General features: G+C 37.9%; 1 protein-coding gene across 2 annotated transcripts in view; it reads right to left on the bottom strand.

Moving 5' to 3' along the window:
• LOC150079203 (ephrin type-B receptor 1-B-like) overlaps positions 1 to 12,240 on the bottom strand; it is a 452,380-nt gene that overhangs the window by 23,151 nt on the left and 416,989 nt on the right. For both annotated transcript variants that reach the window (XM_090383683.1, XM_090383684.1), the window contains exon 15: positions 9,978 to 10,120. In XM_090383683.1, the coding sequence (XP_090239809.1) occupies positions 9,978 to 10,120 (143 nt within the window). The remainder of the gene's footprint in view (positions 1 to 9,977; positions 10,121 to 12,240) is intronic.

Genomic DNA, 12,240 nt, shown 5'->3' with positions numbered 1-12,240 from the left:
TCATTAACTACTCTACCAATCTTTACATCATATGCAAATTTAGACAACCTGCCCTCTATCCCTTCATTGATGTCATTTAAGAAAATCAAAAACAACAGTGGTCCCAATACTGATTCTTGGGCCATCCTACTTCTTACATTAACCCATTCTGAAGAATAACCATTCATCACAAACCTCTGCCTCCTGCCCTGAAGCCATCCTGCTATCCATCTAAAAAATTTCCCTGTGATTCCAACCTGTTCCAGCTTATAAAGTAACCACTCATTTGGGACTGAGTCAAATGCTTTACTGAAATCTAAATAAACAATGTTGAACTTATTCCCTAAATCCAGCTCATGAGTGACCCTGTCAAAATAGCTAACCAGATTTGTTAAATATGATTTTCCCTTTACAAAACCATGCTGTGTATCCTTCAGAATTCCATTTCTATCTAAATGATCCTGAATTCCACCCTTGATCATTGCCTCCATGATTTTCTCTACTATTGAAGTTAGACTGACTAGTCTGTAATTTCTCACTGCTCTCTTAGACCTGCCTTTATGTATTGGTGATACGTTGGCACCTTTCCAATCCAACAGAATCGCTCCTGAGTCCAGTGATGCTCTCATAATTAGCCTTAATGGTTCAATGCACTCACTTGTCGCTTCTCTTAAAATTATAGGGTATATGCCATCAACCCCAGGAGCCTTACTTGCCTCTAGGTTTCAGTTTTTTCATTAAATAATCATATCACTCCCATAATTTCTCATTGACTTAAAGGGTTTTTCTTCTGTAAATAGTGATGTAAAATATAACTGTTGAGTTCAGCTGGGGCATCTAATACTATCCTACGTCCATTACATATGTCCAATCTGAATTGTCCTTCTCTTCTTTGCATTTATATATGTGAAGAATTCTTTATCCCCACTCTTTGCTCTCTGCCAGAATCTAAAATTATTGGTGGCCTCAACCACCATCACTCCTCATAGTTGTTGTAATTATTTGCCTTCTTAAAAGGAACTTTTAAGAAGACAAATTTTTAGATAAACAATGAGATTTTACGGTAGAATAAGGAATACACGATTTCAACCCTCTAAGGATAATTTCACTGATGTGAGCTGAGCAAACATTATAATTTCAAGATTTAAAACAGTAATTCTACCAAAGGAAAGAGAAATTATATAGATTATTCCATTTTGCATTCTTGTAGTGCTTGTAGTGCATTGCGCATTAATATTAATTATATACTTTGATAGATTGTTGGTGAGGGAATATTGAGGGCATTGGTTAGGACTGTTTGCTCTTAAAGTTATATAAGGTCATTAGTAAGTGAAAAAGCCTTAGCACCTCTACTGGCTGGAGATGTGAATGTTAAATCACCAAGAAAAATTACCTTACTCTTAGGAAAGTTGAGTTTTAAAGAAAGAAAGAAAGTCAGCATTCCAAGTTATTGCTGGAGTTGGGAGGGCAGTAGATAAATTTAACAGAATGAGGTTCAACGATTTTAAGCCAGAGGAGATCCCAAATAAGGAAATCTCTGACAAGGAATATCAGAGTGGATGTTTGCACAAGTACCACCTTTGAAGTGAAAGGAATCATTTTAAGGAGGCAAATAATTACAACAACTACGAGGGGTGATTGAGGCCACCAATAATTTTAGATTCTGTCAGAAAAAAAGTACTCGTAAGTGGAAATGGAAATCATTAAGACTGGACTTGAGATCATGTATATTTATATTTATGAAATGAATAATAAGAAGTTTTTGGATGTTTCAAATATTTTGCAGATAAGTTTATTTTATTAGTTTGACTATTCATGATGTCTTGTTGTAGATGAAGTAAATATCAGGGGAAATAAGAAATTTTAGTATGTGACATACACAGCAAGAATATGTAGCTCCTTAACATAACATGACCTCAGTTGTGCCTCTCACGTATATGCAGCTATAGTAAAGGTTACTACCAGTCCCAGAATCATGAAACAGAGGATTTGCTTTTCACTAGACATTGCTAAAATTATGGGATGGTCCTAACACTTGGAAGAGAAGGAACAAGTCACCTTGAAGCATGAAACAAATAAGACTAAACTGTCCCTTATCACATAGCTTCCTAAAAACTTCCTTTCACAAATATACATGGTCTTAGTTCAAATCTCAATGATTTCCATCTGCAGTCTCCAAACCCACCTAACTTTTTTGAAAGAATCCTAATTATTCACAGTACCATTCCTATTGCTTCAAATGGGGTACTTGTCATGCATGTCTGCTCTGGTATTCCACAACTCAGTTCACAGAAACAGTAATTTGGAATCTTCTCTGACTTAAAATCTCTCTATCTTATTCTGTTGAATTCATCTGTTGACTTCCTTTCTTTGAAACTCTACTTTTTCTCCAGCTGGTCAAGATGCTGAGGCTGTTGCAATTACTAATGACCTTGCATAGAAATGTTCATTTACCAACCAGAATAACAGACAATCCTAATCACCAACTTTATACTCTATCTTTTTTTCACAAACAGTTCTTCAAAGTACACAGTTGAGGTGAGTGGTCCTCTGGGTACCTCAATTCAAACTTGGTGGTGGTCTCTTCTCCAGTGGAGCCTTTCACTCATGGCTGTTCTGATCCTCACTGTTTGTTTACAAGAATGCAAAATAGGATGATCTGTGAGATTTCTATTATTCTTTTCCTTGGATTAATGTTTTATATCTTCTGATGTCAATGAAATTATTCTTGTAGGAATGAAATACATTGTTCCACAATTCATCTTAAAATCTTGTCAGTTTTCTAAACGATGGTTTTCCAATAAATGTGATAAGGTTTTCAAGGTAAGAATATTTCATATCACAATTGGCTTACATCCAAATCTCCAGATTAATTTTCTACCTAAGCTGCGAAGCTTGCAACAATTTTAAAGCAGTTATTAATGAATCCAAACTAGATTTTGTACAAGCCAAGAGCAGAAAACTTGCTTCTTGTCCAAACAGCTGTCAATAATTCTGATCACTTGCCAAATCTATTGGCTGCAATATTTGTCGATCTACTCCAACACCTCTCTTAAAACCAGATGGTTCGATTGCCCCTCAGTTGAAGATAAAGCTGACTTACTAGCATCCTACTATTCCCAGTACACTCCACTCAATGCCTCCTGAGGTCTTCTATCAAAAGAATGTCAGAAGAATTTTGAAGAGTCTTGATGGCAAAAAAAAGCAGCATGTCCTGACAGCATTTCTCCACTTTCTCATTCCACTGGTGGTTTCCCCTTCTGCTGGAGAATTTGCTCGTATTCCTAAAATATATGACAAATATTTCCCATTTCATTGAACTTTTTTTTTTTTAATTAAACCCAAAGCACGAAAGGAATTAGAACATACAGTACTTAGTACTGTGCATGGGTGGAAGGTTGAGAAGGTGAAAGATATTTGTTCACATTAGACTTTTTATAGATTGTAATTTTCAGGAAGTAGTTTGTTCCAAAAAACGGAAGTTGAAGGATTAAATGAGGAAGAAGAAATGTTGGTTCTGTGACTATGAAGTTGGATAGTAACAGGGTGCTAGCTGGTTGCGGTACGTGTTTGGAGTAGTTTTGAAGGGGATTATAGAAGCCAACTCAGAAGAACAGTGCCCATAGAAGTATCTGTAAAAAGGGCTATAGCAGAAAGAGAGTGGTGAGACTTTGTTAGAGATGGGTCATTAATTAAACTAATTGCAAACTTTTGAACAGAGTCTAGAAGCCTGAGAGAGATTTGGGGTTAACATCCCAGATGAGGGAACAATATTAATATTAGCATTAGTAGAGGCATTTCATGCAAGAAAGCAAGCTTATGCAGCATCAGCCATAAAAAAAAAAAAAACACTTCCACTTCACCCCTCTGTTCGTTCGAAATACCTGTCCAGCTGAGCCTTAAACTTATTTAGGCTATCAACTTCCATGACAAGGGATGGAAGTCTGTTCCACCAACCAACCACCCGCTGGCTAAAGGCAAATTTCCGCACGTCTATCCTACATCTGTCTTTCCTCAATTCGAATTTATGCCCACTCAGGTGATTATTCTAAGCAAGAGGAAGAATCCCATCAGCATTGAGCATGCTCAAACCATTCAAGGCTTTATACACCTCTATCAGATCACCTCGCTGGTGCCTAGTCTCTAGACACTGTAATTTGCAAAACTTATGCCTTTCTTCGTAAGAGCACCCCTTTGTTCCACTCACTAATCTTGATGCTCTTCTCGGTACTAGTTCCAGCAGCTCTACATCCTTGAAATGAGGCCTCCAGACCTGTATTCAGTACTCTAGGTGTGGCCTGACCATTGCCTTATACAAGGGAATAATCACCTCCTTATCCCTGCTAGAAAAATTCCTATATATCATTGACAACACACCATGAGCTACACTTGCAGCCCGTCTGCACTGCTCAGAGAACTTCATATATGCCGGCACAACCACCCCCAGGTCCCTTTCATTCTCTACCACTGTCAGTGTGGTACCACAGAGTTGATACGTTGCTCTGGGGTTGCTGTTTCCCATATGTAGTACTTTACATTTGTCAATGTTAAACTTCATTTGCCACCTCTCAGCCCATCTGCTCAACTTTCCAGATCCTGTTGCAGCAGCATAGTGTCAGTAGTGTCCTTGACAACCCTGCCAACCTTCGTATCGTCTGCAAACTTGGACATTAAGCTTGATATACCATCATCAATATCATTTATAAATATAGAAAACAATAATGGACCCTGAGGGACTCCTTAATAATATTAGTCCACGAAAGTGCCCATTGATTACCACTCTCTGTCTTCTCCCCCTCAACCACCCCTTTATCCATAGCAGCAATTTGCCTCCAATGCCACACTGCTCCAATTTGTGCAGCAGTCTTCCGTGTGCAACAGTATCAGAGGCCTTTCTAACTGAAGTCTTGTCTAGATGATCCTGCAGTGCTTCTTTAACCAGTGCCTCCATTAAATTTCCTGGAACAGAAGTTAAAATCACAGGTCTATAATTACTTGTGTCAGCCTTTGATCCTCCTTTGTGAATTGGGGTCACATTTGCACATCTCCAGTCTGTGGGTACCTCCCCTAAGTCCAAGGAAGCTCTCATAATTATGGCTAAGGGTTTTCTTACTTCCTTTGCTGCCTCCTTTAATATAACTGGATAGATCCCATCCACCCCAGGTGCCTTTCTTGTGTTTATCTCAACAATTTCTCCTCCACTTTACTCTGAGTTATTACAAGATTCTCTAGATTACTGCCAGAGTTGAATACACCTCTGGCATTCCCCTCGCTGAGTAACTCCTCATGTGTGAATGTCGATGCAAAATATTCATTTAGTTTGTTAGCTACCTGAGCAGGATCTTCAGCAGTTGACCCATCGATATCAAGTAGACCAATCTGATTCATCCCCTTCCTTCTAGAGTTTACATAAGTAAAGAACTCTTTGTTGTTTTTCTTTGCATCCCTTGCCAAAGATTTCTCGTAATCTGCCTTCGCCTGCCTAACCTCCTTTGTAACTTGGTTACAGATCAACTTGTATCTATCATGGGCTTTTGTGTCATGTGTTAATTTGTATGCATCCCATGCATTTTTCTTCTTTGCCATATGTCTCATTAGTTGGTATGTAAAGCCTAGTAGCTTCCAAGATAAGTCCTTTGAATGCTTCCCATTTTGAATTTGCTGTTGGTAACATCATCAGTTGGTCCCACTGTATAGAATTTAAATTCTGTCTCAGTCCATCGTAGTCGCCTTTACGAAAGCAATAACCCTTTCCTTTACCCCTAATGGTAGTTACCTCTTTGAGTAAATGCAACTTCAGCACACTGTGATCACTGCCACCTAGTGGTTCCTTTATCTGCAGATTCTTAATGCATGTTGTCAGCTACCTCAGCAGGTTGATCAACAATCAAACTTTCGATATCAAGTGGACCAATCTGATTCATCCCCTCCCATCTTTACATAAGTAAAGAAGCCTTTGCTGTGTTTTTCTTGGCATCCTTTGCCAAAGATTTCTCACAATCTGTCTGTGCTTGCCTAACTTCCTTTGTGACTTGATTACAGACTAGACTAGCTTATATCTACCATAGTCTTCTGTGTTACCTGATAATTTATGTGCATCCCATGCATTTTTCTTCTGTGCCATGAGTCTCATTAGTTCATCTGCCATACATTTAGGCCTAAACCTTGAAAAGAATTTTAGTTGGGGCAAAAAGCGTAGTAGCTTCCAAGCATTCCTTGAATGCTTCCCATTTAGAATTTGCTGTTGATCCCATTGTATAGAATTAAAACTCTGTGAGACCACTGTAGCCACCTTTTACGAAAGCAAAAACCTTCCCTTTACCCTTGATGGTAGTTACATCTTTAAGTAAATCTCACATCAGCACACTGTGGTCACTGCCACCTAGTGGTTCCTTTTTCTGCAGATTCTTAATACATACAGAATCACTGCTGATAATCAGATCAAGAGTATTGCTCCCTCTAGTTGCCTCTTGAACATGCTGCTGTAGAAAACAATCATCCAATAAATCCATAAAAACCTTGATAGTGTGCGAGTGACCAATCAGCACTTCAAATAAATTAAATTTATTTACTATACTCCTAGCATTGGTGTACATGCATGTATACCTGCACCTATTCTTACTTTTAGTTATCTTAATACTGGCTATGTAATTACTTGTTCCATGATAACTCCCAGCTCCTTGCTTTCCAGGCTGCTGCTCATTCCAATAGAAGTAGTGCAAGAATCACTTTCACCTCTGCCTGCGGCTACTGTTAAATATTAGTCTGTGAATCATCCCAAGCTAGCAGTCTTCCGTCCTCGATTGCATCAGCAAATATCCTTGCACCCTTTCTATTTAAGTGTATCCCATCCCTGTAGAAACAATCTCTCCTGTTAACAAGCACAGACCAGGCTGAGAAAAATTCTACCTCATGAGCCTCGCACAATCTCTCCAGGGCTGAATTGATTGACAAAGCTCTCACCATATACTCCCTCCTATCATTTCTGGGCAGAATTGAAGACACTTTCAAATTTAACCCTAACTCGCAACTTTTTTTTCAACATTTACCTGTACTTTCTAAGTAAGTCTGCTGATCTCATACTCTTAATGTCATTAGTGCCAATGTGTACAACAGTATCACCCTTTGTGCTCTGAAAAGATGATATCTGCTCTAAAATGATATATTTCCCATTTTCCTAATAACAGAGTCACCAACAATAACTGTGAGACCAGTGCATTCTGCCCTGAAGATTGCCACTGTGGCAATCTTCAGGCAATTGTAGAAATACCATGTTATATGGGGGTTGCCTGTACATATTTTATATAAAAATAGAGCCATAGGACTGTTTACTGTTAAGTGGGAAGCATTCAAAGAATTAATCGTCGTTGCTACTAAAAGTTTCATACCTATTAAGAAATATTGTTCAAGATTTAGGTCTAAATGGTTATCAAATGAACTAATGAGACTTGTGACAGAGAAGAAAAATGCATGGGATGCATATAAATTATTAAGCGACTCAGAAGCCTATGGCAGATATAAGCTAGTCTGTAATCAGGTCACAAAGGAGATTAGGCAGGCGAAGGCAGATTACGAGAAATCTTTGGCAAAAGATGCTAAGAAAAACAGCAAGGATTTCTTTACTTATATAAACTCTAAAAGGAAGGGGATGAATCTGATTGGTCCACTGGATATCGATGGTTCGGCTGTTGATTATTCTGCTCAGATCGCAAACAGACTGAATGAGTATTTTGCATCTACATTCACACATGAGAAGTTATTAAGGTTTGATAATGGCAGAAGGTGCTTAATGATTTTGTAATAACTGAGAGCAAAGTGGAGGAGAACTTATTGAAGATAAACATAAGAAAGGCACCTGGGGTGGATGGGATCTATCCAGTTATATTAAAGGAAGTGGCAAAGAAATTAAGCAAACCCTTAACCATAATTATGAGAGCATCCTTGGACTCAAGGGAGGACCCCACGGACTGGAGATGTGCAAATGTATCCCCAATTCACAAAGGGGGATCGAAGGGTGACACGAGAAATTACAGACCAGTTAGTTTAACTTCTGTTCTGGGTAAAATAATGGAGTCACTGGTTAAAGATGCATTGCAGGATCATCTAGACAAGACTGCAGCAATAATTCAGACACAGCATGGGTTTGTTTAGCGAAAGTCTTGTCTGACAAATTTGATAGGATATTATGATGTGGTTACAAAGGAACTGGATGCAAAAAATAATTATGATATCATATATTTGGATTTCAGGAAAGCTTTTGACACTGTTACGCATGGAAAACTGTTGTACAAATTGGAGCACAATGGTATTAAGTGTAAGTTGCTACAATGGATAAAAGGATGGTTGAGTGGGAGAAGACAGAGGGTGGTAATTAATGGGTGCTGCTCTTCATTGACTAATGTTATTAGTGGAGTCCCACAGGGTTCGGTGTTTTGTATATTGATGAAGGTATATCAGGCTTAGTGTCGAAGTTTACAGGTGATACAAAGGTTGGCAGGGTTGTTAATGACAGTAATGGTAGTGTGCTACTGCAAGGATCTAGATAATTCGGACAGATGGGCTAAGAAGTGGCAACTGAAGTTTAACCTTGACAAATGCACTGCATATGGGTAGAAGTAACCCCAGAGAAACGTACCAACTGTGTGATACTACACTTAAGGTGGTAGAAAATGAAAAAGACCAGAGTAATTGTACAGTCAGATATGAAGTTTTCTGAGCAATGCAGACAGGCTGCCAAGGCAGGTCATGGGGTTTTGTCAATGATATATAGGAATTTTGCTAGCAGGGAAAAGGTGATTGTCCCTCTGTATAAGGCAATGGTCAGGCCATGACTTGAGTACTGCGTACAGGTCTGGAGGCCTCATTTTAGGAAGGATGTAGATTTGCTTGAGCGTGTACAGAGAAGGGCAACAAGATTGGTGAGAGGAATGAAGGGATTCTCTTACCAAGAGAGGCTTAAGTTCTGCAAATTGCAGTGGCTGGAGACTAGGCACCTGCGAGGTGATCTGATTGAGGTGTATAAGGCCTTGAATTGGTTGAGCATGCTGAATTCTGATGGGATCCTTCCACTTGTTCAGATTACGAACCTAAGGGGGCATAAATTCAAATTAAGAAAAGACAGATGTAGAATAGATGTGTGGAAATTTGCCTTTAGCCAGCGGGTGGTTAATTGCTGGAACAAACTTCCATCTGTCATTGTGGAAGTTGACAGCTTAAATAAATTTAAGGAAGAACTGGACAGGGATTTGGAGGGAATGGTGTGATTTTTTTTTTGGCTGATGCTGCATAAGCTCATACACTTGCTTTCTTGCATCACATGCCACTACTACCACTACTACTAGTACCATATGCTCTCAAACGATTAACTTACCCAGGATTTACTCTTGGATTGTCTATTATAAATCAATTGATTATGATTTCTTTGAGGAAGGTACTGCTGCAGTATCTTCACACCTCTTTAGAAATGTTGAATCAATGTTTTGTCAGTAACAATAGCATTGCTGTTCAATACTTGGCTGTCAAGATCATGGCCACAAGCTTCACCTAAAAGGATTATTAAAATGCCAAGGATGACTTGCAATAATTTGTTATATTTTATGTCTCCTTGTGCACTTTCATTTCCCCACCCAAGAACCCCAATTTTTTTTTATTTCTTTTGAATTTAACAAAATATATTGTTAATTAGTTTTGCATCACACAAGTATACATACACTACAACAATTTCATTAGTAGAAATAAGCAGAAATCCATAATTTTTTTTAAAAAATTCAAACTTTAACATAGCATTACTGTTTTTTTTTGTGAAAAAACAAAAAACGGATAGATGAATCTTTGTCACCAACTATGTTACGATGGTGAATCAGAGTAGAGATAAAATTTAGTTAGAAAAAAAAAGAAAGATGGATTGTCAATCAATACTCTGGAGAGTTGGCAGCTATGATTTTACAAAGAATACAAACTATAAAATTTTTCTAAATACACTGAACAGCTACACTTACCTGTGTTGCGCAATTTTTCTGAGGCTCTCGGGACAACTAAGAATTTTGTCCAAAATCTTTACCACTGTGGAAAATGATGGCCTGTTTACCCTATCTTTTTGCCAAGAGTCAAGCATCAACTGGTACATTACTTCTGGACAGTCCTTTAAAAAAAAAAAAAAAGAATGAAGTTACCTTTCACTGATTTTTTCTCCCCATAAATACTGTTTTTAAACCTTATTTACTGATAGGATACCTCTTGCTTACTATTAGAGTTAAATCAGAAGGGAAAAAAATCAAATATTATTTATCTGGTGTATGTATAAACAGGACACACATACCAACAAAATAAATTGCAAGTTAAGCTAGCAGGGACAATGTTAAAATGATATAAAAGGAAGAATATAGTCAGGAATAATGTGACAGGGAGTGATGAGCATTCAATTTTGACATGAAATTAAAAAAAAAAAAAAAAACTTAGTTCACACTATGTTTTTACACTGATTTAACAAAATTCACAAATTATCATTATAATATTTGTGGCATCTGCATATGAGATGTTATAATTCAGTGAAACAATGCATTATTATTTTATTTCCAAATAAGGTCTGAAAGAGGTCAAGAATTTATTAGAAGCATCGATCACAGGCAATATTGTCCATAGCATCTTAAGACTGAACTTTGGAGGCTTTGAAATTCATCAAGGTGCATATAATTCAAGGAGCATTTGGAATGTGTGGAGAACAAAGTATACAAAGCAAATAGGCTAAAAAAATTAAGAGTTGAATTAACAATACTGGTAACATTCATATAATTAATGGCAAACTGGGAGTCAATAATATCAGTTGCAATGAGTGGCTGAAATGGCTCGCATCAGAACAAATTTGATATGAGTTGTCATTTGTATCAGTTCTGAAGGAAGAGGATGAATTTTGAATTGCATAAAATGACCCATCAAGAATTCAGTTGCCAGCACAATGCTGAACACAGCAGAGTGCATGAGCTCTGTTGGGGACTCTACTGTCAGCGAAACAAAATAAAAAAAAAACATTTTGTATAAAGGATAGGTGGAATAGTTTTATTTGTTGTTGTTATTTGGTTTTTAGGAGCATTAGCAACTAAGGCCATATTACTCCGGGGATATGCGGTGGTCATTCCCTGACCTTTCCGCATCCTCCATATTTGGTGGCTCATGGGCTCGAACCCCGGTCTAATCAATATAGTTTTATTGGTAATAGCCATATGGTGCAAGGAAGTCTAAGGCTTATGCTGCACCAGCCAAAAAAAAGAGTAAAATAAAAATGAATCAAAAAATAAAAGGAAATCAACAACCTGTACATTTCCCTCTTCCCGTAGGTGACCATTGAATTTCCCCAAACTATCAACTTCAACCACCCATGTAGGTAACTTATTCCAGTAATTTATAACTTGCTAGCTAAAATAAAACTTCCTACAATCCATTCTAAACATCTCCCCCAGGTAGCTTGAATTTATGGCCCTTAGTTATAGAATCACTTATAACTGTGAAAATTTCATCCTCATTCATTTTATTTTTGCCTCTCAGAGCTCTAAACATCTTAATCAAGTCAACTCTAAGGTGCCTAGTTTCCAAGTTGTGCAACCCACATATTCGAAGTCTTTCTTCATATGGATGTCCTTTTGCCAATCTCACCAGGCAAGTTACCCATCTTTGAACCCTTTTCAAGAACCTTTCAAGGTCCTTGAAAGGGTTAAAAGACGGGTAACAATTTTTTTTTTTTATGGTGCAGTATTCCAAGTGTGGTCTAACAATATCCTTATATAATGGAATTATGATATCCTTTCAGGCTGCAACTGAAAATAAATAAACCTAAATCAACCAAAGATCTCAGACCCATCCCAACAAGTAATGCACTGACAAAAATTATGGAAAACACATTGAAGTCAACTGGAGAAATTATTCAATCACAGCGCATCTACACAGTTCTTGAAGGCAGGTCTCACAACTTTCAAAGGCGCCTCCGTAGCCAGGTGGGAAGGAGCAGCAGTACGTAGCACACACGCTTCTTGATTAGACCGGGGTTCGAGCCTGTCACCACCAAATACGGAGGATGAGGAAAGGTCAGGGAATGACCACCTCATTTCCCGGAGCAATATAGCCTTAGTTGCTAATGCTCCTAAAAACCAAAACAACAAACAACAACTTTCAAAAATATACAGATTACATTACAACAGTGGTGTCCAACCTTTTTCAGTATGGGGGCCATATTCAAAGTTAGATTTGTTTTGTGGGCCGCACAGAGTG

This window comes from Mastigoproctus giganteus, chromosome 10, assembly GCF_048544385.1.
Source record: "Mastigoproctus giganteus isolate SK-2022 chromosome 10, ASM4854438v1, whole genome shotgun sequence".
Taxonomy (NCBI): Eukaryota; Metazoa; Arthropoda; class Arachnida; order Uropygi; family Thelyphonidae; genus Mastigoproctus; species Mastigoproctus giganteus.
This window is presented reverse-complemented; position numbering and strand designations above follow the sequence as displayed.